The 27782-nt window shown below is 33.2% G+C and overlaps 3 protein-coding genes across 4 annotated transcripts in view; all 3 read left to right on the top strand.

Moving 5' to 3' along the window:
• Nucleotides 1-1953: 1953 nt before the first annotated feature.
• On the top strand, nucleotides 1954-16518 carry LOC140049825 (uncharacterized). The gene is made up of 14 exons (XM_072094773.1): nucleotides 1954-1958; nucleotides 3228-3318; nucleotides 3782-3892; nucleotides 4384-4485; nucleotides 4862-4975; nucleotides 5608-5710; nucleotides 6554-6713; nucleotides 7882-7985; nucleotides 8219-8440; nucleotides 8806-8981; nucleotides 9670-9759; nucleotides 15061-15225; nucleotides 15947-16192; nucleotides 16477-16518. Exons 1-14 carry the CDS (start codon nucleotides 1954-1956, stop codon nucleotides 16516-16518), a joined length of 1731 nt encoding a protein of 576 aa, XP_071950874.1.
• Nucleotides 16519-17512: 994 nt separating this feature from the next.
• On the top strand, nucleotides 17513-24085 carry LOC140049824 (uncharacterized). The gene is made up of 8 exons (XM_072094771.1): nucleotides 17513-17554; nucleotides 17690-17971; nucleotides 18250-18330; nucleotides 19165-19375; nucleotides 20225-20263; nucleotides 20523-20819; nucleotides 21297-21611; nucleotides 22722-24085. The coding sequence occupies exons 1-8, from the start codon at nucleotides 17513-17515 to the stop codon at nucleotides 23003-23005; spliced, it is 1551 nt and encodes a 516-aa protein (XP_071950872.1). The 3' UTR covers nucleotides 23006-24085.
• A 2881-nt stretch (nucleotides 24086-26966) lies between these two features.
• The window catches only part of LOC140049620 (anoctamin-7-like), a 28326-nt gene continuing 27510 nt past the window's right edge, over nucleotides 26967-27782 (top strand). For both annotated transcript variants that reach the window (XM_072094558.1, XM_072094557.1), the window contains exon 1: nucleotides 26967-27040. The gene's annotated coding sequence lies outside the window, so the exon portion shown is untranslated. The remainder of the gene's footprint in view (nucleotides 27041-27782) is intronic.

Below are 27782 nucleotides of genomic sequence, written 5' to 3'. Positions count from 1 at the left end.
TCGTATCTCTGAAATTAACGTTTGGGGAAAAAAGCTTATTTTATGCTTATAAAATGCATATCAAAGCCGATAAATTTAAGTGTGCCGAATCGTCTCAGGACCGAATCGTCCCTGGGCCGAATAGTCCCGGGCCGAATCGTCTCAGGGCCGAATCGTCCCGTTATCAATCAAACAAACAGCCGCGCCAACAAAATTATTATGAATTTATTGATTGATGATGATGATGATCTAGAGATATGATAGTGAACCACTAATGATGTAACATTAAAGATGTATTGTCCCTTGAAACACAAAAAAATGAAAGTCAAAATATTCTAAATTTAAAATGGCCATATCAAAGTAATATTAAAGTTATTTACTATAATTTGAAAATTCGAGCCAAAAACAACAAGTTTACGTAAATTAACAGGTAAATTAATTTGATTACATTTCGTCAGGAAAATCGTCGCGAGCGAAAGTAAACAAAGATTTTAAACCACGAGTATGCATTATCATGATGCTAATTAGGATTGTTTACAACTCGTCATGGTTGAGAATGTGTTCTCACACAGGTCGCGAGGAAGTTTTATGATTTTGCATACAGAGTAGCTAAACAAGCGCGTTGCATTATGAGATATGTTTTGATTGAAAACTTTGACAGGAAGTCAAAGTTATTTTAGTGAACAAAAAAATGTCTGTATTTCAGTTAAATGATTTTTTTTTTCGACTAATTTTTTGTGAAAGTTAATAACTATTATGATACTTCAAAATGACCCACTTTTTTTAAAAATCTTTTTATTTTAATTTTTTTGAAATTTGTCAAAGGGACAATACATCTTTAAAGGAAAGGGACACCGTAATATTTTACTTAACTATTATAAAAGTAACCCTACAGAACAATTTATGTTTAAATCGGATTTGTAGTTTTCTAGTAAACAGGATTTTAAAGTTGTTTTCAAGACATTTGAAAATAAATCGCCATCTTGTGCTCATGGCAGCCTATTTGTGACGTCAAATACGGCTGACGAATATTCGCCGTGGCTAAAGATACGGTACCGTATCCTAACTTTCGTTTGCTAAAGGTACGGTAAAATTGCATTACGTCATAATCAGCCAATGGAGTGCTGGGACGTGTGTGACGTCATCGTATAAGGACTTTGAATTTTTTTTATATCGCGAAAACAGTGATCAACCGCTTAACATTTTCTTTATGCTTCATTTATCGCTATTATCGCCGTTGTGTGTGACAAAAACTAAATGTATAGCCTACGTCTGTTATTATTCAAAAGCCAAAACATGTTGATTTTAATTCTAGAATACAGAAAACTGTTTCAAAAGAGGCCTAGGCCTACTTACTACGTACTATCCTCATTATATGAGTTTGTTTGTGTAGAAAGCGGTTCCAGGCTGGGGCCAGCTGCTGCGTGTGCGCTGATTTCTGTTACTCAGCCCTGGGGCTACTGTCTAAATCATAGTATTCGAGGGCCCCTTTATTTGCTTGTTGTTTATGGTCACCATCTGTAAACAAAGTTTATTCAAAAGTATAGGCCTAAATAGGCCATTCGGAATAAAAATAAAACCCTCATACTCATAGTAACTATGGACGAATAAACTAGACGCAATTTTCAAAATTTAATTATAATTCCATTACTTCTAATTTGGCTATCAACTTATCGGATTATAATACTACTGTATGTTGTATAATTAAATAATATTTGAGATTGAGTGCATGTTTTAAACGCCCACCAACCACATGAACTTGCTCTATTACTACAGCATCGACGTTGTCGCCCGTTATTAAACTTCTGGTTTCAACATTGCTAGATCTAGCTACGTGGCTGAGTGACAGAATCAACGCACACATCCATGCAGCCTGGCGGCGCCGATCATTCAGAGTACAGACTTGATATGAAAAAAAATCCAAAGTCCTTATACGATGACGTCACACACGTACCAGCATCCCATTGGCTGAAGATGACGTAATGCAATTTTACCATACCTTTAGTAAACGGAAGTTAGGATATGGTAGCGTATCTTTAGCCACGGCGAATAATATTAATAATGTCAACAGTTAAAACAGTTAAAACCACTGAGCTAAACGCGTGTCGTATAACAGCAGTATAAAATGTTGAGATATTTAGGAAAAATTATTATATTGGAAGTTGGAAATCTTTGACTTTTAATATTTCAGTTTTAATGTCTATGACAAATGGCACTTTTGTCTGCCTGTCAGTCTGTCCATCCTTTAATTTCTTATTTTATTGTTGACATAATTGTGGACTTTGTTAAATTTATTTATTTCTTGGAAAACAATTGTCATAGTGTCTGTCCACGTGAGTTTTTAAGTTTCGGCATGAAGGTTGGATTTATGTCTTCAACTTTATTGATATTGAACCTAGTTTCATGTATATGATTATCTGTCTGACTGTCCCCTCCTTCTGTTTTTTTAATTTCTTAATTGTTAACCTTTGGCCTGGGGTATTTAATATATGTCCATAATTAAACAATGTAAGTATTGTTGGATATGCAGACATTGTCTTGACATTGAAGTTTGTTACATTAATTATTAATAATAAATGTTACATTAGTGGTTGATTGTTATGTTAGTGGGTGATACAGGCCCTCTCACCGGGAATATATTTTCTTTAAAGATGCATTGTCCCTTGAAACACAAAAAAATGAAGGTCAAAATATTCTAAATTTAAATTGGCCATATCAAAGTAATATTAAAGTTATTCACTTTAAGTTGAAAATTCGAGCCAAAAGCAACAAGTTTACGTAATTAACAGGTAAATTAGTTTGATTACATTTCGTCTGGAAAATCGTCGCGAGCGAAAGTAAACAAAGATTTCAAACCACGAGTACGCATTATGCATATGCTAATTAGGATTGTTTACAACTCGTCACGGTAGAGAAGGTATTTTCACACAGATATGAGGAAGTTTTATGATTATGCATACAGAGTAGCCAAACAAGCGCGTTTCATTATGGGGTATGTTTTGATCGAAAACTTTGACTGGAAGTCAGAGTTATTTTTTAAACAAAAAAACGTCTGTATTTCAATTAAATGATTTTTTTTTCGACAAATTTTTGGTGATAGTTAATAATTATTATGATACTTCAAAATGACCCACCTTTTTTCGAAATCTGTTATTTTTTGTTTTTTTGGAATTAGTCAAAGGGACAATACATCTTTAAAAAATAATAATGTACAGTGCTGAAATATATCTTTTTTCTATATTTTGCAGAGACCAATTGGTAAAAGAAATAAAAGAACAGCAGTGGGATATAGTCAAGCAGATTGTTAAAGATAAACCAAACCTTATAAATGAGAAATATGTATGTTAATAATTGTGTATATTTTATATAGGGTTTTCTCAATTTGTGACGACTGACGACCAACCTAGGTCAGGTCAATCGTTGTGTCGCCGGTCGTCGTCCGAACCTAGAACCATCAAATATCTCTGTATGTGCGCACAATGAATTAACATGACATATATACAGTAGTTTGGTTGTTGGTTGTCGGTTGTCTCAAATTAAAAGCTTCCTATTATTAACTTCGTAGGCCTACTGTCAGAAACCCAGGTTTTTTTTTGTTTCTCGAAATACAGAGTGTCCACCCCTATGCTCCTCTTCTATGTTTACTGTTAGTATAATTATGTACGGTTATATGAACATTATCATTCATCCAGAAAGAACAAGGTATATGATATCTGACGAACTGAACTTACCTTTCACAACCAATCCAGGTCGTCATCAGGCCGAATAGTATTATTAAATAGAATTATCGTTTTTTTCACAGAATGAAGTTGTAATAATCAATCGAATTATACTGGATGGCGCTCCAGAAGATGTTATTTTGGATATTTTTAAATATGTTGACAAAGCAGCTGTGGATGACATAGAAAAACAAGTGTGTTACTGTATACTTGCACTTTATTTAATCTATAAACAAAAACAGATAAGCTACTATATAATTATATCATTTTATGTATTCTTCAGTTCAAATATTCTATTTTATCAAGGAAGTTTCTTTGGTGTAAAAGCTATCACTAGACTTTCTTCAAGACAACCTGCTATTCTTACTAAATTTTGCTAGAAAATCAAAACATGTATATTCTGTTTTGTGAATATAGTGAAACCTCACATTTGTAATAATTTTGTGCCATTGTGAAGCGTCCTAATTTTTTTTATTTGACCCAGTGGCGGAACCAGGGTGTTGTGTTTGGGGTGCTTGCTCCTCTTTTGACAGCTAAAATGAAATTATGAACTAATTTTGATCCATTATTTATATGTTAGCACTCATTGCTAAAAATGTGAACAATCTACAATACAACTGACTACTGTATTTATGAAAATGTATGCATAAAGAAACCATTAATTTCAATTGTTATATTTTTGTAGATGGTTCGGACTACTTTACATCAGTTGGCTCGCTTTGGATATACAGAGGCATTACAACGGACATTAAGTTTATCATCACAATATGTTAACTTAAAAGACATGGTATGCTTTTGAACAAAATGTTGATCTTTACATTACTATATTTCTGATCTGGGAAATTATTTTACTTTAAGAACTAGCAAAAACAAGGCATAGATTTCAACTTTTCATTATTAGAGAGTCATTGTGTACTTTTACAAACTAGAATTACTTAATTCTAAACTTCTACATTTTATAAGTTATTGTGTAATTGTTTGTACTCCATAAAAAGACTAGGATAGAGTTTTTTTGTTAAATCTTTCCACATTGATTTGATTCTTGACAACCAATCAAAGAGCTAGAATCCAATGATGGCACATTGAATGATAGTAATATGTATGCTATTAAAGACAAAAAGTAAACCCTATGATAGCGTTGTTAAAATATTATTTTATTTCAGCGAGGTGATACACCACTTCATTTGCTGTTGCAGAAAGACAAGACGTTCGCAGTCCACCATGATGGTGCAATAGCTCTATTGAAATGTGGAGCAGATATCAACATAAAGAACAATGTATGTTTTTAAATACAACTACTTTACAATCTGTAGTTAGCGAACTGTCACTCTTCGGCAGTTTTTTTTTACAATTACAAACAATTAAATATCAAAATAACATTAAACATGATGTAATAGCATATAATTGGCATTTCATATCATAATAAACCCTATTGGATGGTACCGGTTGTACCGGTCGTAGATTAGTATGACGCAAAAAGTGATCTACATTCCATGTATGCGGTGCCCTATCCAAACATTAAGCCTGTTTTCCAGTCGACGTTAAGTTGTGATGAGTTGTGTTGAATTGACCGGATTAAAGAATTTTACAGGAAAATGGTAAAATTAAATGCTAAAAATCGTTAAAATTTGCAATCGTTTAAATTCAATGTTATGATTGTTAAAACTGACCAATCAAATGGTTTACAAATTACCTCATAGTTTGTGGACAAAATATGTACATGCGGGCCTGGCTGCGCTTGGTCGGCCTTGGTTTTGCAACATTTCAGGCCTCGTGTCCCAGCAATACTCAAAAGAACCAAGAAAAGCTTGAACGGTCGCGTAAACAGCGGTCTGGCTCTCTGTCTCTTGGTGCTGTTACTAATTTTACTTTTACTGTTTATTTTAATAACTTACTTTTTATGTTGTAGGAGGGTGAAACTCCAACGGATTTATATACACGGAATAAGTGTAAAAGATATGAAGATGAAAATAAAGAAGAACAAAAAAAAGAGCTATTGCAAATTCTACATAGTGAGTGATTTATTTGATACTAAGAAAAATCATTTTATTTTTTATTTTATTCCTTTCAGAAAAATGTTAGAATAAATGACACAATGAATGTAGTCTTTGCGCAACACGTCAAGCAGTCATTCTGCGGATGCACACACACACGTTTCTGTGTGTGCATGCGACTTGAGATTGTTGTATGTTGCTTGGTGCGACATAAAAAAAGTAGAGGTTCATGTCCTAATAAACCTCAAATAAAGACAGTCTTTTGCAGAATCAGTTTTAGCTTCAATGAATAATTTCTCAACATGTATAAACAATAAAAGAAGCTTGTCACAGACCTAAATGAGTATGCTGAACTTGCTATAATTTATTTCAGTAGTCTTTGCACAACACGTCAAGCAGTCATTCTGCGGATGCACACACACACACACATGTTTCTGTGTGTGCATGCGACTTGACATTGTTGTATGTTGCTTGGTGCGACATAAAAAATAAAGGTCAACTCGCTGCATTTTGATGGTTGCACGATCAGGGAAACCCTGAAATCAGGTTTTTTCGTAGTGTAGGTTGTTGATTTGTCCACAATTATGATGTTTTAGTTACTAGAGATTTCCCATAATTTAAGGTCAAATGACAATTTTGCCTACTTTGTATGCAATTACATACGTTCCATAGTACTTGAAAAGAAAATTTGATATTTTAATTTAATTAATTATTTAACTTATTAATTTGCAATATCTTAATATCAGACAGGGTAATTGCAAAAAAAAAATAAAATAATGATGGATATAATTTATATATTTAGAAATTTGTTATGTATCATCTAAAATTAACAAATGAAATAACAATTATTTGTGTTTCCAGCAATTCCAGCCGAAATATTGGCACGAGGACCAGAAGCATTGAAAGCATTTAGAGACGCGCTTGCTGAAGGACAAACAGAGGTTAATGAAGGAAGAATCGTTGTTATTGGTCTTGAGAGAGTTGGAAAAACTTCGGTCATAAATTCTTTATTAAGAAAACCGTAAGCAATTATTATTACTAATAATTGTTGTGTACTGAAGTTATTAAGAATTTTAGGTGATTGAGGTAATTTTACATTGTCAAATTCAAACAGTACTGGATTAGGTCAACTAGCGTTCTTGCTCCCAACTAGTCATCCATTCGTAGAAATACTGATAAATAGTGACTGATCAGACTAGCTTGATTGACTGTAGTTTGATAGAAAGAATTATTTGAGAAGGGTTCCAATGTTTTATTGAAACTAAATATAATTTGTGTTTTTCTATGCTAATTCTAATAATATTATTAAGTTTTAAAATATTGTTAGGTAAAAATAATTTAAAAGTAATCACATAAAGTACAGGTATTGCAATAATTGGGAAACTATTAGAATTTGTGAATACATATTACTTATTTTAAAGTAAATGTGTTTAATTTTCAATTCAACCACAATTTCCTTCTTCTTTGAAATTTAACCTTTGTATCAACATACACTAAATCTAGTCGACCTTTGGTATAGAACTCAGTTGAGTGTCACTCACTCATCGTAATTTATATACTGTATGCTTAAACCTTCCTTTGCAATCAATATTGTATACTTCTTACAAAACTAATATACTTTCTTATACATTATATATATACAGTATGTACCAAAATATATTTTAAAAGTAATTCTCCAAGAAAAATTCTAATTATAAAATATTAAAACAGGCACAGAATAAATTGTAAACCATTCAGTGATATACTGAAAATGAATTATTGAATTTGAAACGATAAAGATGAGGAAATACATGAGAATGAGAAAAATTCACCCCAACCAAGATTTGAACCCGGAACTTTCTGCTTAATATGCAGATGTCTTAACCATTAGACCATTGGGGCTTTCATTGTATGGTTCATGGTTCAAATTCAATTGGATTGCGACTCTTATACAGTATATGTAAAATTTAAATAGCAAAGTGTTTGTTTGACCTTAGATTTAAAAAAACTGTTTTGGGTATTGTTAGACTTACCATGCCAATCAATTATTTTAGGTCTTTATATACTGTATGTTATGTATAAAATTGTTTTTAAAAACAGCTCTAATACCTTCCAATGCATAGGCCTACATATAGAGCCAAAATCATCTGAACATTGTTTGATCACTATTTTATAGTTTAAAACCTGATTAGTATTTTCATTTTTCATAGGTTCAATCAAGAAGAAGAAATAACGGATGCCATGGCAACAACAAAGGTTTGCACTCATGATCCTGATGATGAAACTTTATGGGAAGAAACTTCACAAAATGAATGTAAGGATTACACCCTATTAATTATATAGTAATTAGTTTCTGTATATAGTTCATTAAAAATACTACTGCTACAAAATAAATATGAAAATGAAAAATAACCTTGCAATTCCCTATCTGGCCTGCAAGAGTAAAATGATTAAAACTTTGAGAACCTTAATTCATTCATTACATTCATAATCATTTAATAAGTATATTAATAATAATAATATAATTTCTCTTTTCCTCAAATGAAGCTTCTAATGCTTATGAGAATGCTGTCGCAGAAGCAGTGGTAAAACAGATGTTGAAGAGTGGAGAACAGGAAGAAGAAAATGCCGCGGCAAAGCTCGAAACCAAAGATGAACAAACTGTAGATGGATCAAGTAAATGGTCAAAAGTAAAACGAAGGCTCACTTCTTCAATCAGACGCTCATTTAGATTGCCAAAACGAAAAAAGAAAGTTTTGGAAATGGAAGGTAAATACTATTATACGATGGGTTTATTTAATTAATTGGTGTATCTGTACCAAGCCGTAAAGCCGTTTGTCTTAAGGAACTGTAGAGGGCTTAATCCGAATTTCCTCAAATTCCAGTAAACCTTGAGAACAATAGATACCTATATCTTTTTTGATCAAAATGTAAATGTACACAATTGAAAAAAATTTGAATTTACTGAACACCAAAAGAAAATGAAAACAATAAATATGCCCAATTGAATTTTCTTTAGTTCATATACAACTAAAAACCAATATTTTATACTACTACAGGTATAAACAAATGTTGTTGAACTACTTATACCTGGTAATTTCCAATTTTTGATTGCAATAAATTTCTAATTAAAGGAGAACAGCAGATACCACAAAATGAGGACATTCCTGAAAACATATCAGAAATAGTTGTGAAGAAAGTGACTGACTTTAGAAGAGAAAAGGAAATCAACTCGCGTACTGATGGCAAACCATTTGTTATGAACGTCTTGGACTTTGGAGGCCAACCAATGTATCATGTGATACACCGGGTAATTCCTGACCTATATTAGTCAACTGTACTGAAACCAAAATCTCTGAAAAATGCTGAGTTGTGTCCCAAATTCTTTCCTACTATTTCAAAATGCATTTTAGAAACTCTACCAGAAAATTTAAAATTATTGACAAGATTGGGCAATGTAGTTAAAGCTAAACTAGGGATCAGTCCTTAACCTTCTTTACATAGTAAATTATAAATGAATGCAGAAAGAAAAATTCAAACTAAAAATTATCCTCCCATCAAGAATAATGATAATGTTAATCAGATGAGAATGAGATATGGGAATTTGTACAGAAAAAATATTTCCCCAACCCATAAAATGTCTTTAAAGAAGCATCTTCGTACTGTGTTTTGCTTTCTTGGTCACTGATTGACTACATTCAAAATGGATTGGAACCCTTTGCTCTACTATGGGCCAGTAGAACCTATATTTATTAATATAGTAATTTTTTAACTGATTTTGCGATGATGTGATCTTTATAAACATCACACACTTGACCCACAATAGACAGAACATTCATTTTGTGCTGATCTGGTAGGCGCTGCACTGTTGGCTGCCATGGGTCCATGGAGGGCCAATCCAAATTTCTTCAGTTTTCAGTTAAGCTTGAGGAACAGAATAAAAACCTTTAACATTTATATTTTATATAATTAAAAGATGTTATCCATTTGTTCAATAGATTTTCATGATAACTAGTGCTGTGGTGTGTGTTGTATTCAACCTGATGGCAGATCTAGATGCTCTAGCAAATATCAGGGATCCAACAAATGTAAGAATTTTGTTGTCACTTATCGATATTTATTTTTTCCTGTTTGTTACAACTCGATTCACAACCTTGGTTGAAAATGAACTGCTATGTTTCCAGGACACCATATAGAACTAAGAGTATCACGTTCTGACGTCACAATACCACATGACATCCATTGTTACTCGGCAACGGCCCAAGCATTCAATGACTTTTTTCTGGTTTTGCGATTCAATGGTAAACAGGCATTGTACTTCAATTTTTAACCGAATGTTACTTCAAAATCTTCCTTATTTTACGAAACTTTTAGCTTGTAAATAAAGTCAGTCACTTAAGCTACATCAGATATTTAGTTAAAGATCTTCGTTTTTCGCGTTTTTTTACGAAATCCGGTAGATAGGTTAATTATTGGTATACACTATACAGTAAATATGGACACTATATTCGGTCTGGACCGTCAACATTTTACTATTTGAAAGTAACTAATCTGGTTACGAACAACTGTCAAAATGGTACCTGTCGAAATAACATACACCGCGCATCACAGTAGCGCGTAGAGCGATGGCTTGGCGCATTGTGTATCGGTCGCGCGCTAGCTATGCCGCCGAAGCATTACAAAGGTTTTTGTGGATTGACATGTTTGTTTGTTATCTGAATAAAAAATAATGGAGTCATTTTCAATATGAAGTCTTTAATTTTATTATTGTATGTATACCCTAATTGTTAAGTGACCGAGTTTCACGCAACAAACTTGTTTAGAAATGGTATGGATATTATCATCAGTTTACTGGGCTACCTAGTAGTACTAGGCTAGGCCTAGTCGTAAAACGGTTCCGGACCAACTTTAGGCCTGGTTAACTAGGCCTGGTATCTTTACTATGTGGATTTTGGCGAAACATTGGTGTAAGATTTATGATTTATAAAATGTAATACATTTTTCGATAGTGATAACTTGTTTTTATAGGCCTATCGGTGCTGTGTAAATAACTTTTTCGTTGTTTGTTGATCTCACCGGGCGATATTTTCATATTGTGATGTCTTGCACAAAATCGCGAATATCTCGACTTTCTTGCGCGAAACTACGAAAAACTAAAAAAGTGGGTTACTTTTATTTTACTATTACGATTTACATATTGCGATTGGAAAATCGTTCTTGGTACCATTGTAAAGCTAAAATCTTTATGATTGTTTTAGTCTAAATTACATATAAATCAGATCACATACATAGTTTCAATCAGCTTTAATAAAAACATCGAATTGGGCTAAAAACGCTGGCGGTGGCAGTTTCTAACTGGAAAAACCTCTTGCAGTCAAAGTGTTAAGTGGCTATTATTAATAAGCATCATAGTGTAGTGAATTTATCTTAGTTGGTTCCAAGCTTTCTCAGGCGTATATATTTCCACGCGACGTACACAGCTGTCACTGAATGATAACTCATACAAAAAGTATATTTAACTCAACTAGAACTTTTATTCCTTGTAACTCGATTAATACATCTTTCTACCACTACCAGTCAAGCCTTAATATATTCTTTTTCATCTTTCCGTTTATCTACTCTGATCTTATTCTCTCTTCTCTTCCAATATCTATTACATTCTACTTTTATACTGGATATGCAAATTTTAGGCTTCAGAGGAGGATAACATTTTCCCTCCAAAATTTACACGATTTTGATTGGCTAATATAAGGCGGACCTGGTCTAAAGCATCCTTCTCTAAACACAGAGAATCACAACATCAATAATATGACATGCCCCTTTTTGGGAAAAAGATTGTGTCAATCTTTCCAAAAATTTAACATATAAAACCATTTTACTTTAAACTATCTACAAATAACACCTCTATAATATATTTATGCACGGCTTAATCCATCTGCATTTCCATTTAATGATCCTTTCTTGTAAATAACTTTAAATTTATATCCTTGTAAAAACAGAGCCCATCTCATAAGTCTAACATTGGCACCCTTCATGGAGTCCATCATTTTCACTCTTTCTTGTGATTCAATTTTTCTTTGCTCTATATCTGCTTCTAATCTTAATTGGTATTCTAACTTTTTGTTTTCGGCCTCGAACTTCATTCGAAAATATTCGAGCATCATATCTTTAGGCATACCGCCGGGTATTTCGGGCAAATCAATATCCCTAGCCATTTTATCATATATTTCATTGACTTGGTCAACCTCTTCTTGGTCAACCATATCTTCCCTAGTATCTTTGTCTGACATAGTCTTATCTATATTTTTACCCGATCTTAAAGTTGTCATGCTAATAACAATTTTACTAATGAAATATGTAAACTTATGTATACAAAATATGTTATAAAAGTATTTGTATTACCTTGATTCCATTCAGATATGTAAAAATATGAAATCCACATAAATTTTTAAATGCAATACAATATAAGACATTAATTTACTTCAAAGTCACAAACAACGTTCCAAGTTCGCTCCGTACAAAAATTTACTTTCGAAATAAAAATAGTTTACAACGTCAGCTTTGCAAATCTTCTCACAATTTTCTGGGCTTCCTTCTGTTACTTCAGTCTTCTTCTTTCAGATCTCAGTGAATATATATCGCCGATGAATATCCAGCAGTCTTGAGCTCAACAGTACTTCTTCTTCGTTGTAATATCCAAACAACGCACGGTATAAAAACTGTCAGGAATCCAGATCTTCGTAACCATTTAACTTTTTGGTTACTGATTTAACAGGCCCGTAGAGTAGGCACTGTCACTTCTTCTTCTTCTTGATACTTAAATCATGTATCTTAAACAAAAATTTTCACCGCTGCCACCATGTAGTGAATTTATCTTAGTTGGTTCCGAGCTTTCTCAGGCGTATAATTATATTTCCACGCGACGTACACAGCTGTCACTGAATGATAACTCATACAAAAAGTATATTTAACTCAACTAGAACTTTTATTCCTTGTAACTCGATTAATACATCTTTCTACCACTACCAGTCAAGCCTTAATATATTCTTTTTCATCTTTCCGTTTATCTACTCTGATCTTATTCTCTCCTCTCTTCCAATATCTATTACATTCTACTTTTATACTGGATATGCAAATTTTAGACTTCAGAGGAGGATAACATTTTCCCTCCAAAATTTACACGATTTTGATTGGCTAATATAAGGCGGACCTGGTCTAAAGCATCCTTCTCTAAACACAGAGAATCACAACATCAATAATATGACAATCAGCAATCTACAAATAAAACGTAAACAATTACGAAAACATACAGTACATTTAACTAAATATCTGGTGTACTTAAAATGACAAACTTAAAATAGGGAGTACAATGCCTGTTTACCATTGAATCGCAAGACCGTAAAAGTGTCATTGAAGAACGCTTGGTCTGTTGCTGCGTAATAAGGAGATGTTACATGGTATTGTAACGTCAGCACCGTGATACTCTATTCATACAAACATAATTATGGACTAAATACTTGCTCTGTGATTTAAAATTTCACATTTTTTAATACATTCAGAAGAATTTGAAAAGTTTCTATACATTGTTTATTTTACATATTTTACAATACACTCAACAATGTTATGTTTTTCCCAAATTGTATTTTAGTGGTTTAGTTTGAATTTCAAATTTTAATAGAACAACCCTAGAGTTGAAGTAATTTTCTCAACCATTACTCATGTTTTATAGTTTGTTCGTCCACCCTAAGCATCACATGTGGTGTCCCCCAGGGGACTAAGTAGGGTCCCATCCTTTTTTTAGTGCTTGTCAATGATGTTGCCCAAGATACTCCTAAGAGGTGGAAATATGTGGATGACTTAACCATCGGGGAAGTTGTTAATTATAGAAGGGGAAATGATCAAAATATGCAAACTATACTTAACAATGTTGACACTTGGTGTTCTAGTAACAACTTGCTCCCCAAACCTAGTAAATGTCATATTATGAGAGTGTCCTTTTTACAGGGCCACACACCGCAACCAATTTTTACACTTGTAAATCGAATGTCATCGAAGTGGTTGAGTCTTTAAAATTACTAGTAGTTGTAATACAATGTGATCTTAAATGGGACATTCAAATTAATGAATGTGTTTCTAAAGCATCTAAACGACTTTTTACCCTTTCCATTCTTAGGAAAGCTTTGGCCCCAGCTAACGACCTGTTAAATGTTTTTACTACGTACATACGTCCAGTTTTGGAATATGCGTGTCCCTTGTGACATAGCTCATTAACCAATATCCAATGTACTAGAATTGAAAGGGTACAGAAGAGAGCTCTAAGATGTATATACGGTGCTAATTACATCAGTTATGAAAATGCTTTATCCATGTCTGGATTATGTTCCCTTGAAGCCAGAAGAGATAACTTGATGATGAAGTTTGGGAAGGGGCTACTACTCTCTAAACTCTATCGTGATATGCTTTCCCCTTATCGTAACTGCGGTCGCAATTTGAGACATATTAATTTGTTGGATCCCTTGTGTAAAACTAATCGTTGGAAACGCTCTACCATCCCTAACATTATTAATGATTTACTTGTACTTGTATATATTATATTGTTGTTTGATTCTGTTGAATTTTTACTTTGTACGTTGTTTTTTTTTTTTTGTCTTATGTAGGATCGACCCACTTTTATTTCTTCATCAATAAAATGTTCGTTTACAATGAGTACATTGAGCACATGAGTAATGTAATGATACAATACAATATAATTGACATTAACTAACTTTCAGTACAACTGATATCTCACTCCTACCATTGCATTTTATATATAATAGTATAAGGAAAGAAAAAAAAATTCCTCTATGTTATACACTCTTTACACGTTTTTCAATCCTTAACAATGTACGTATAATTTACCACAGAATTCTTAATTTTATAACTCTTTTTATCTCTTTCAGACAATCAAAAAAAAAAAGTTATATTTTACTTTACCTAAATATCAATTTTATAAACGTTAATTTTATACCTTGCTAAATTGTTACGGTCCATATCTGACCACATTTTTTTTGCCTTTTCTTTATTTATTAAAAACTCACAATTGATTATATCTTCTAACTCCGCAGTGAACATTAACCATGGACATTTTTTAACAAGTCCTAGTCTGTGTTTGACTTTATTTTTATAAACACAGAAAGTTAAAATGGAAAATATTTCATTAATTTTGACATCATATTTTCCAAGTAAAATTTTCTCCCATGTAACTTCCTGAGTAAATGTACGTTGTTTGCAGAATTTTTCAGCTGTTGGCTGCCTTCTGTTTGTACTTTTTATGTGTTTTTTTATGAATAAATACCTATATATAATTTTACTAATGATGTGCTCATTTATTTTATTTAAAACAAATCTAGGATGAACTATATTCACATAGAATGACAAATTTACAGTTCATTCATTTCTGGATTCGTTCAGTGTATACACAGAGTAAAGGTGGAGGAGAGGATAATCCACATGTGTTACTGATAGGTACACATTTAAACAGCCTCGGAGAGAATGATGAGGAAAGGAAACAAAAGGTGTAGTATATGTAAAGTAAAAAATGGCAGGGTGGTTTTTAAATTAAAAAATTGTACAATATAAGCTGTATGAACAATTGGGAGAAGCTACCATATAAAAAACACTTTTTATGCCTATGTATGTAAATGTAATATTGAAAGCTTAAAAACTAGGAAGTTAAAACAGCACAAGGACATTGTATGTTGCCATCATAAATACCCTGTTCGATTAATTTTTTACTACAGTTACAACTTCTCCCTCACTAATCCTTGGGATCTGACCTTGTAATCTCTATAGTAGCGCTCATCCGTGGAGCTATTCCACCGCTAGGCCGGTGGTAGTACACAGGGCTTAAGTCAGGCTAAGTGTGTAGCTTAGGCCTAGCCGAGATCCTTAATTTTCTGACTGAAGTCTGCCGTCCTAGTGATAAGACCCAGGCCATAACCTGTATTAGTAAAAGCTTTATTTAAAATAACCAATACAAAATGAATAATTCAAATACAATTTGACTGAAAATCACTTTACTACATTCTCAGAAAACATCACGAGATTCTCGGCCATGGTTTTGGGTAAACTTTTACAGTGTTATGCCGTCATACGTCCACTGGTACTCATGTCACAGAGAAAACGTCAAAATGCCACTGAACAAGCACTCACATTTGCCAGTCAACGTACCAGTCCCTAATAATGTAATTCGTACTTGCCACATAATATCTTCATTTCATGGTATTGTTCTTGCAGTTTGAAGAGTTATCAAAAAAAGTTCAACAATCGCTGGAAGGCAAACCATATGAGGCAATCGTGCTTTCAACTATTTTTGCCATTGAAAATAGTTTACCATTTGGGAATAACAATGCCTCTAGCATCATAAAGCAAATATTGGAGATTGCCAAAAAAATGATCCGTCCTATGCCAATTAAATGGCTGCGAGTCCAGAAGGAGATCCAATTATTAAAAAAGGATAACATATATCTACCAACTTCAGAGGTTAGACACAAGAATCTTTTTAAAACATTCATTTGTGAATTTTTGTGGGGTGGAGGGGTGGGGGCTGTAGACAATAAAGCTATGTCTACACTTTCAAACTTTATGACAAAAAAATGCCCATATATGGGCATGATGATGCCATATCACTACCATATTTGGGCACATCACACTTTTTTTGTAGTTTGATAGTGTAGATAGAGCTTAAGACATTTTAGAAATTTATTACGTTTAATCTGGGGAAGTGGAATATAATAAAATTTGGATTTTGTTCTGCAAGGTCTTAGTTCAACTGCAATGGAGAACATACATCTTTGTTTTGTATTTAGTGAAAGGGGGTTGGTTCTTTAAATCTGACAACACTGAAAACATTTTAAAATAAAATGTCTTTTAATTTTAGATCATTGAGTTAGTTGTCCGCCTTGGAGAACGTAATTTCAGGGTGCTTCTTGAGTATTTACATGATATCGGTGAAATTCTGTATTATCCTGATAACGAATGCTTACAACATCTAGTGGTTTTAGACTTGATACGACTGGTAGACATGTTCAAAACAATCATCACAGTTATAGATGCTAAGCTTCAGGTTAGCACATGTTGTTTATAAATGATTTGCTACTGTGTACAGAATTTTGAATATAACTACATTTTTAAATGTTTTATAAAAAATGTACTTATAAAAAATATAGATAAAATTAATTAATCCATTAAATTCCATTTTTATCTGAGATTTGTGTAAAAAAAGTAGGCCTATAGCTTTTATTTTGCTAAATTATACAAATGAATGTTTATGAGTGAAATGGTAGAAATAATTTCATAAGGTGTTATATTTTCATCTTTTACTGAACGAAATTATTTGTATGAATACAACATTCATTATTTGTTTTATAACACACCTACTTTAACAAAAAGCTAGCCCAAGGCCTAAACCATTCGAAATAGCAGCACTCCAATTTTTGACAGAGTAGAACAATTATGTATGGTGCTCACTACAGGTTGATTGAATATGATCAGTCAACAACAGTCTAGCCTCTTTTCATGTACGTGGTTGCTCACTCCCTGTGTAACAAAAATGAATGTACAATCAAATGACAAAAATCTATTTGGTGTGTTACAATAAAAGCTTATAACAAGTATTTTTAATAGTTTTGCAATCTAGATATACTCTTATACAATTGAAATGGATTTTTTTTTTATTAGAATCCAATTTTTAAAAATGATTGGAGAAACCTCAACTCTGGTATATTAATGGAACGGCTGTTGAAGGATTTGTGGAAGAATTTCTGTGATTCCGAAGAAACATTTAACTTCTTTGCATCACTAATGCAGAAGTTTGGTTTAGTGTGTGAAAAAAAGAGTACAAAGGTATTCCAAGTTGCTTTAGTTTTTGCACCTCACATGTCAAACCTCTTAAAACAACATCTTGTTGAATGAAGATTCCAATGACAACAGCAGTAGCTGCAGCTAAAATAACATGTTGCTTTCTCTTTTACTTTAAAGGGTGATGGCCGGATTTTCTATGTGCTTTCACGTTTGAAGCCAGAACACGTTGATAGGAAACCAATTTTCCATAATGGGAAAGGTGCAATTTCACTTTTTCATGGTTTTGCTGGCTATCTTCCAGATGATTTTTTTCAGCGTGCAGCTACTAAGTTCATTGAAAAGTTCCAGATGGAAGATATTCAACCTGAACTATCATATGAGCATGTAGAATTAGATGTTGATGAGCACCATCATGTCATTCTAGATGTAGCTACCATCAAACACTGCCGTATGTTCCAGGTATACATAATTCACATTAGTACTAGATAGATATGTTTATCCTGTAGATTATGAAGTGTTATGATATGCCAGCAACTGTTATTACCCCCTGCATTAAAACTAAGAGATCTTGAATAAATTTGCCTACAGGTCCAAAGTTTGGGCATGCATTGTACAGTACAGTTTGAGTGGTTTGTCAATATACATGACATGACTAACTTAACTTAAATAAAAGTCATAATCATTTGTGATATGTTGTTTAGTGAAAACATCTTTCTTTTGCTATTTTTATGTTGCAGACAACAATAGCAAGGAGAAAGATCATCAACACTGATAGACCTACAGAGGATGATGAACCTCTACCTAGTTTATGTCAAGAGGTATGCTTGCATCATTAATTATTTTTTTTAATGGCATACAGTTATGGGCCACTAACGTGCCAAACAAGAAAAAAAACCTCTTGAATCATCATCTGTCATCTGGGTCAATCGGCTCTGCTACAGTGTTCACTTAGGTTGACCCTGATCTCCCCAATTCAGTTTTGTTGTTAAATGTAAATAAGGAAAACAAGACCAAATAAATAATGAAATCCTCATTCTCATCAATCACCATAAATCATAACCAATTATCAATCATCACCAGTCATCTACCAAATTATCCATCAATCAGCATTCATAGTCAATAAATCCTCCATTCTAATGTTAATATAGCGCATTCCACAAACAATTTCGTCTCAATGAGCTGTTACACTTTTCAACTACACGCTTCTCCTCAAGTCATGTTGGTTCTGCCAACTACGGCACGATTTTGTCCAGGACAGTGGCTGTGAGCTACAATAGTACCACGTTTCATCTGCATACAAGCATTTTGTGTACTGGATCTACAGTTTATAGTTCTTATCCGAGAAGACTCGTTCTACCACCAAAAATATGGAGCAATATAGCCTTTGAACCTCATCAATTATTATTATAGTTCCTTGTTGTTTTATCATGCTAATTACTTCCTCATTTACATACAACCTGTCCTATTGGTATATAAGTACTCTAGGCATTGTTTTCTGTTCTGATGATGAGAATAGTTTCTAGTTCCACATTTTAAGGCAGTTTGCCTATTCATTAAATGTTTCACTAGTTGTTATAATATTAAAATTCATTACATTTTAAAAAGTAACAGTTTAAACGTAAGTGTATGATTGGTGTATAATTTTTTTCTAGGTTCTACGTTTCCTTGAAACAGAATTACAAGTTTTCAGCCCAAGAGGTGCACGAGGTGTTGAATTAAAAATGTACATCCCTTGTGTATGTAGTAACGATGCCCATATGCATGTTGTTCGCAAGTTCGACAAAGATGTGCTCCCTTGTGGAAGCAATGGGATGGAAGTGACACGCTATCGTAAATTGTTTGGCAAGACTGTACCATCACAAGGTTAATGTTATTTTGATATTTATTTTATATTGTTCTGGAAGCCTCCTGAAACTAAAAGTTACGTTAATCTATAGAATATTAAATTAAATGCATTTGACCATGTATGTCTTTACCGTGTGCAGTGATGTGCAGTCCAAAAACATTGTTTTAAATACATGACTAGGCATTGGCTTTTTCATGAATCTGCCTTGGTGATTGGCTATTGGTTAGTTGACATCAATGTCACGACCGATCACCGGGTCTAATCAAAGCCAAGCTGGCATTTCTGATCTAGGATTGGCTGGCCAGTTGCGATATGTCACTAACCATCCCACGTTTTGAAAGACACATGCCATCTTAATGCATTAGGCATTTCTCTCCCTTAGCAGAATCAGTCCATTTCACCCGGGTTTTTTAAAAAATCCGGGTAATAAATCTTGGTCTGTTTTAAACAATTTAGGAGTTCTGATTGGTTATCTTGACACACATTAGAGGCCAGCTGGAGTGTGACAGACACTTCACTACAGAAATTGCTGAAAACCATGTAGGAATTTTCATGAGCTGTCCAGGTGACCTTGTTGTAAATGACCAAATAGTACCCTTGGGTTGTATTTGATGGGCAGTTAAAATAATCAAAGTACAATTGTGTTTTTTATGGGCTGACACTCTTGACAGGCCTGTGGACCATTTCTGCTAAGGGAGAGTTTTGCCTCATGGGCACATGCGTCGCTAAGAAGCCCTTAATTATTTTGTAACATTGTGGGCAGTCCCATGCTGTGCCGCAAAAGACATTTGATCTCAAACTGATTCATATCCTTGTGTTCATTTGTCCATGGTATAAAATAATATCTAATGTATTTATCTTTATAGATGTTCCGCAGTCTCAACTTGAACTTACCAAACCTAATGGTAAGAAATTTCAATATTGTAGTAATACTGACGTATTATGTAACATAATTTATCAATGCCTAAAAAAATTGCAAACATTACTGAGATCATTACATCACAGAGTAATGATCCATAGCAAACAATAAAAGAGTTAGAGAGATAATAAATGCAGCTGAAGACGTTACGAGTCAAACTTATTTTTATGTTTTATATTTCTTTGTATGTATTATACAATTGTGTTCTTCATTTTATTAAAACCGTAGCTTGTTGTTTCTCAAAGGTTATGTGGATGACATCATCATTGCACAAGTATCCGAGGAAATTGGACATTGCTGGAAAATACTAGGTGTTCGTCTTGGGCATAAATGGTCTAAATTGAACAGTTTAGGTTATGAAAGGCAAATCGATAAGGCTACAGAATATATGCTAAAGCAATGGAGATGTAAAAGAAGTGGAGACAATCAAATTGCAGTATTGTGCAATGCTTTAAAACAACATGGGTTAAAGGATCTTGCCAGTAGATATCAGAATGATACTGGATCTGACTCAAATCCTCAAGATATCGTAAAAAATTCAGGTATACTATATAATAAATGACATGCATGTGCTGTACTATGAATTATATTGGTGTCCTCAATTCCATCTCCACCATCTCTACAGTATGTGCCTTCAACATTGCCTCTTGTGTATTACTAGTTAATTTTGAGAACAATTTTAATCATATTTCAGCCAGTAACATTTTACTAGAAAAATACATCTCATTTAAATTTCTTGATGTTTTTTTTTTGCTTTTCCTGGTTCATTTGAAGATTAAGCCCAACAGAGATATCATTTTATACTCGTATTAATTGTATTCACTCAGAATTTTCTTCATGCAATTGCATTTTTTCTTCCCTCTTTACATTATGGTTTTCACTCACATATTGTACTTGTATTATTGTTTATTTTTCTTTTCTTCACTTGCATTCCCTTTATCTTCTTAATCTTAGTGACTCTCATTTAATTTTTTCACTTGTATATAATATGTCTATTTCTTTTCTCTTGTTTACTGTAGATAATTTTGATGATCAAGACCTACTATTCATCTGTGAGAACTTAGGCTCAGGATGGAGAAGACTAGCACTGCGACTTGGAGCTAAATGGACTGATCTTAATGACATCGAAGACCAACACAGATATTTACAAGACAGAATGATGAATGCTCTGGATAGTTGGAGACAACGCCAACCAGCAAACCAATTACCAACCATGATCATTGCTTTAAGACATGAACACAATAATTTAGCCAAGCTCTTGTGTACAAGGCATGTCTACAAATATGATGTTGCTTTCAAGGACAAACCTGTAACTGAAGACCATTCAAGACAAGGTATAATTATTATTCTATGATATTTAAAAAAAATTTAATTAAATTAAAAACTAATTAATTAAAGTTCAATATGGTACTGTAAAAAATTGTTAAATAATACATGTTTAAATAGTAATTAAGCAACAATTGTGACTTGTACAGTACAGTATTTTTGAACATTTGTGATATTGTAACTTGTTTTCACGCTGCTGCTCTAGCCCGCTACGTCACAAGAGATGACTCCTGCAAGTCTATGAGGGCTCACGGTTGAATGATTTTGGATTCTTGCCCTTTGATTGGTTGACGCGAATCAACAGATTGTGGAAGAACCACCACACAAGTTGGCTCTAGGGGGTATTCAGTTGCATGCCTACAACAGTTCAGATTGAGGTCACATTCAAACAGGCTACAGCACATTAAAGTTCAAAATTGACCATTTTTAAATGCCATTTTTTAATTAGTAGATTAATATTTGTTGGCAAATAATACATTGTTGGATAGGTACACATGTCTTCTTTCAAATGCTGTGTATACAATTAACTAGTGCAAAAATGGGCATGTGATTCATAATTAAAGAATTATCTGTGATTTGTATGTATCTTTGCGATTAAAGGACATCTTTTTAATAAATCATAAATTAATCAAAAGAAAAATGATTAATTTTAAAATGTCGAGCGGCGTTTTTTGTAAGAAATATTTCTTGTTTAACTTTCTTTTGAGTATTTTTTTCTGTATTAATGTACTTTTATGAACTTTTATTATGATTGTAATGGGAAACTGAGTCTCACATTTTATATTTATTAATGATGTTAAAGTATATCTAATGTTTATGTCATTATATCAATTAATTTAACAAAATAATATTATTATAACAGTAAAATATAGAGAAGAAACTAGAAAAGAATTTAACTAAAAAGTTAGAATTGAGTTCAAAGTTATTTGATAGTATTGTAATGATGGCTCTTGCATAGTATATCTGAGGCGTGCACAAGCAACCATAACACCTTGCGAAACAAACTGATGATGAACAAAATTAAAAGTGTGTTTAAAGCTTGTCTTAACTGTCGAGAATTATAATAGAAATTTGATAGTCTTTAACAATTGTTTGTTTTTCTATTATTTCTTTTACAGGTTCCTTATCAGATTTGGACTTCTTAGTGATTTCCGAGATGATGGAGAAAGATTGGAAAAGCTTTCTTAGACATCTTGGTATTAAGGATGCACAATTAGCACAGATTGAGGTAAAATTTCCAGGTGATATTGTGGGACAAACAATTGAATCACTTGTAAGATGGCGAAACGGCCAGGATTCTGATGTGAACCAGGTGGAAAAAGTAAAAGAAGCATTGAAAGCTGAGGGGAGAATGGACATTATTGAAAAACTAGAAGCAGCTGAGAGAAATAGAGATGCTTAAAATTAGTGACAATACATTGTACTAGAAAATATACCTGCCCTTTCAAATGTTCACTAGTTTAAAACAGAGTACAATTTTGATAATTTGAAAACCTCATTATGCTCAAACGGCATGAGTATCTCCCTGATACTTCCAACACACCCCACACTCAGGTATTGTAAACAAAAATGTAAAGCCTGCCAGTACAAATTTTGGTTATGTTGACAACCCCTCCGTAATGGTTTTTAATGTAGTTTTTCACATTCCTGCTACAATTCCGGTCAATCCAGATACATGGAGTATCAAAATGACCGTTTTTGGCCCTGTTTGGATACTTTAATCAGTTTGCTCCACCAGATTTAACATTAATTGACTGAGCATCTTATCGTGTGCCATATTAAAGGTCTGTATTTCCCAGTTCAATGATGAATTACCAAATAATGATATAAGGGTTCTTTGTACACACACTGTTTGGCAAGATGCTCTATACGAAAAATGTCCTTGCATTTAGGAATATCTTTATTTACCCAGTTTTAAAAGATAGTGTATTGTGTTTATGCTATTATTGATATAGCTTTTAAATTATTTATGTCTATTGAGATCTATCCTTCTTTACCCACAGCATTGTTGGTTTTTCCCAGTTTGCAATTATATTTATTTTGTATTGTATTATATAGTGTGCTATGAGTGGTTTTAAACCAAAATTCGTACTTATAGAATAATGGTGAAAGATGTCTAAAATAATAATAAAAAATGATATACCGTATTTATTTGAATAGGGGCGTTTATTGTTCAGGAGGGTTATTAGAGGGGCGTTTATTCAATAGAAGCGTAATATGCATAGCATAATAATGGTAACATGTATAATCAAATAAATTCTCCCTAAATATGATAAAATATAACACAATATCAAGTAGTGATAAAATACAGATTGGTTGGTCAATCATGGAAGTCAATGATTCTACTACAAATAGAATGTTTGAAAATACAATATTGTGTGGTATATGCATCTGACGGAGCATTTATTTGAGGAAAAAATAAAAACCCTTGGCATTTTATTAGAGGAGGCCGGAGTTTATTTCAAACGATGTTTTATTTGAGGGTGGGAGAGGGGGGTGGGGGCGCTGAATTATTCAAAGCGGGGCTTTATTTGAATAAATACGGTATACAATTCTGAAATAGTCATAAATTTAAATATTGATTATATGGCCAATTAGCACAGTATTTTGTTACATTTTTAAAAAAAATATATAAAATACTGTAATGTATTTTTTTGTAATAAATAAATAGATGTAAAATATGTGAGAAAACTGGAGATACATAATTGTTTACTGTACTATCATTGAGGTATATGGATTGGCTAGAGGGTGAACTCCTGGCAGTGAAATTATAAATGGCAACAGGGCGTGAATCTTGAATATGGCCGCTGTAAATATGTCAAAACATAATATCTATATATAAATTTACGTAAGGGCAAAATTCGGTAAATCGCGCCTTACTTCTAGAATTTTTACTCGATGGTATATAAAGTTGGTTCGTACTTTCGGTACTGATTTTAACCACCTGATGTAACCCTGTTTACTAATTAAATTAAGTTAGATAATTAGTTATTGACGATTAAAACAAATTTAGGTTTAACGATTTGCCCCAAATAGGGGTGTTTTCCGATCGTGGTATACACTGTCTAATGGATGTCCATCTTGAAAAATACCCGCCACAAAAATGCGAGGAGGCTTCGCATTTTCCTATCTCCTCCTACGATAATTGTTTTTAATAGCTGAAAACCGGTTGAACAGCTAGAGTACACCATCATAATGTTGAAGACATGCCGATTTTCTTTAAAAAAATACTAATTTGATAGATTTAATATACGATTATACAAATTTATTGATTTGCGATGAATGGAACATCCCAATCTCTCAGTCTGCCAGAGTTTGGTTTAACACAAGTAGGTAAATTTATGAGCCCTTGGTTTAACACATACGGTAGGTAAATATATGGGCCCTTTGAGAATAAACTTGCAATACTTTGACAATACTGTAAATACCTATTAACTATTTTTAGTCCTCATTTGAATCGAACCTTTCTTACTGTGAATGTTCGTACTGTTAGATGTAATATAAAAATATATACAGATAAACTTTATTACTGAGATTGTGGATAAGATCTACTGTTAGATATATAAACACATTATTATATACAAATAAACTTTATACTGACAGTTCCTTCTCAACGTTTGTATTAATAATTAATAATTACCAATAAAATAAACGTCGTAGTGGTGTATCGTGACATGTACTTTAATATTTCAATCGATTATGACAGTGACAGTTTTAACAAAGTATTAAATCGCAAATGTTTTACTGTATTTAGAGGTATATTATTTATAGGCCTATAAAACACGAAAAAAATATTTCGTTACTGAGTGGATAAAGAACATATTTAAAAATTGTTCCTCTTTGTACCTATCTGCTTTCCCATCCCTCAACCCTAATATAAAAAAACCCATACAAAACACAAATTGGGTTTCTTAATGAGTCCAAATCAAAAATTTGGACTCATTTTGTGATAAGTTTATCCTTCGGAAGTAATTCCCAGGGTGCTAATTTTAGTTGACTGCATAAATCATCGTGTCTATTTATTCGTTTCTGTAAACGACAATGTATTATAGTCCTGCGGTACGTACATTTGAAATCGCCAGTTTTGTTACGCTGAAATTACTGTGTATTCCAGAACCATCTGTGGGCACGACCTAGATAGCGTACCATCTAGTATAATAAACAAGAATATTTCTTACAAAAAACGCTGCTCGCTTATTGTTATTGCTAAGGTCAAGTCTGGGGGTCACTTCATCACGCCTAGATACTTCAAGTATCCTATTACAAACAAAAACTGCAATGGACTGTTTTGATAATAATTCAATGATTATCTGACAGCGAATTATATCATGGGACTCATAAATACCAGAATGCTTTGAGATTTGTCGTTAGACTCTTTTCTCAGCCGTTTTTGGATTCAACAGGTGGTACCAATAAATTATAGTGGAGTTTCCATTTTAACAAAAATGTCAAAGTGTAGTACTATAAAGCTGCTTGATTTCATCTAATGAATGAGTCATCTCGTGTGACGTAGCGGGCCGGCTAGAGCAGCAGCATGAAAACAATAACCTGGAGTATTATGATGAACACCTAAATCATAACATTTTATATAGAAATTGTTTTAAATGGCAATGAAATTAATAATTTGTTGAATACATCAGGGCTTTGTCAATTGTTGGACCCTACAGTAGCCGTATCTATGAACAATCACTTTTTGAACTGCGATAAATATTGTTCGCTCTCTAGCCAATCTCTACATGATTACAAGATTTTGTAATAACGCCCTCTATGTTTAATTCAATTATAGCACCCTCTATGGTTTGGTACAATCCCAATACATACTTCATTTTTCAAAGTGAACATCATACGTGAGACTAACAGCAATTGATTTTGAGTAAATTCAATACCACATACAAAATGTCACGATGCGCATGCATTTCTGTAATTCTAAACGCACATAGTCAAAAGTCAGAGAGCAAGCGGGACATTTCCACTAATTAGGACTTGTTTAGGGTAAATTGATTAATATCCAAGGGCTTATTAAAGCTTAACAACATTTTTCTCTGCAATACTAATAGTAATACTTAAAATAATATTTTACGGTTCTGGAAAAAACTGTTCCTGTTTGAGGTTTTGAAATGAAAATTGACGCAAAGTTTACAGTTTTAAAGTATAAGTGATGTAAAAATAATGATACACGGCGGTTTTGAAAAACAAAAATCTTTTTGTCATTTTAATAATAGCCTATATAATATGATGATGTCATAATATAGATAGAGCTAATTGACAATGTGTAAACACAGAGCTTAGCAACGGTATCTAAGCACGTGATCAAACAATTAATTTTATTGCCAATCAAAAATTGACTCGACCAAAAAAAAAGAAAAACATCATTGCGCGAGCGAAAATATTTTGAGACCGCAAAAAGCATACAACAACAATGAATGTAGTCAGTAAAGTAAGCCTAATTGGCCTAATACTGTTTTTGGTAGCTCTAGCTAGGCCTAATATATAGTATTCCTACTCTAGCCGATTCATCTAGTAGGGCCTACTGCATGCTGACTGAGAGAGCTACTAGTAGGCTACTAGAGGCCTAGGTAGGCTAGTGTAGGTAGTGCTAGTACTGGGACTATAGTACTAGGCCTAGGCCTAGGCCTAGAGTAGTACTACAAAATGTAGGCCTACTACTACTAGTCTAGGCCTAGAGGAGGCCTACTATACTAAACTAACTTATTAGCCTTAGTAGGCTACTCTTTTTAGCTAGGCCTACTAGAGTCCAGGCCTAATTTAAAAAGTAGCTAGGCCCTAGGGGCCTAGGCCTAGGCCTATACTGTATTGTAGCCACAGCTAGCTCGGCCCTCTCTACTACTCTAGGCCTAGCATTTAAATCGGTATCATACTTTTTACACTGTTCTGTAGTAGTGTACCCAATTTTGTAACTTGTTTACTTACTTACTTACTTGTTTATATTAACCCATTTGAGCCCGATAAGTGCTTTTATTGGCATCCCATAAAATATTTTCACATTCACTAGAGGAGAGAGAGGGTCCTCTAGGCCAGGCTACTGTAGAAGATTTTGTAAGTAGACCAGAAAATGGGCGCTCACCGATTGCTGACCAAAAAGCTTACGCACATGGATGTACATTTTTGCAGTATCAGACAAAATTTAACACAGACTCGTTTGACTGGTTAGTTGGCGT

The sequence above is a fragment of the Antedon mediterranea genome, chromosome 5, assembly GCF_964355755.1.
Source record: "Antedon mediterranea chromosome 5, ecAntMedi1.1, whole genome shotgun sequence".
Taxonomy (NCBI): domain Eukaryota; kingdom Metazoa; phylum Echinodermata; class Crinoidea; order Comatulida; family Antedonidae; genus Antedon; species Antedon mediterranea.
The sequence above is the reverse complement of the archived record's forward strand: the minus strand, read 5'-3'. Positions and strand labels throughout refer to the sequence as shown.

Excerpts from the sequence above, each read along its gene's own strand:
- LOC140049825 (XM_072094773.1), top strand. Across the intron at positions 9,760-15,060 it reads ATATCAGGGATCCAACAAAT|GATGAACTATATTCACATAG; the intron begins GTAAGAATTTTG and ends AAACAAATCTAG. Across the intron at positions 16,193-16,476 it reads TATATCTACCAACTTCAGAG|TTCAACTGCAATGGAGAACA; the intron begins GTTAGACACAAG and ends GCAAGGTCTTAG.
- LOC140049824 (XM_072094771.1), top strand. The coding sequence starts at position 17,513 with ATGCAGAAGTTTGGTTTAGTGTGTGAAAAAAAGAGTACAAAG. Across the intron at positions 17,972-18,249 it reads AACACTGCCGTATGTTCCAG|ACAACAATAGCAAGGAGAAA; the intron begins GTATACATAATT and ends TTTATGTTGCAG. Across the intron at positions 19,376-20,224 it reads CAAGACTGTACCATCACAAG|ATGTTCCGCAGTCTCAACTT; the intron begins GTTAATGTTATT and ends TTATCTTTATAG.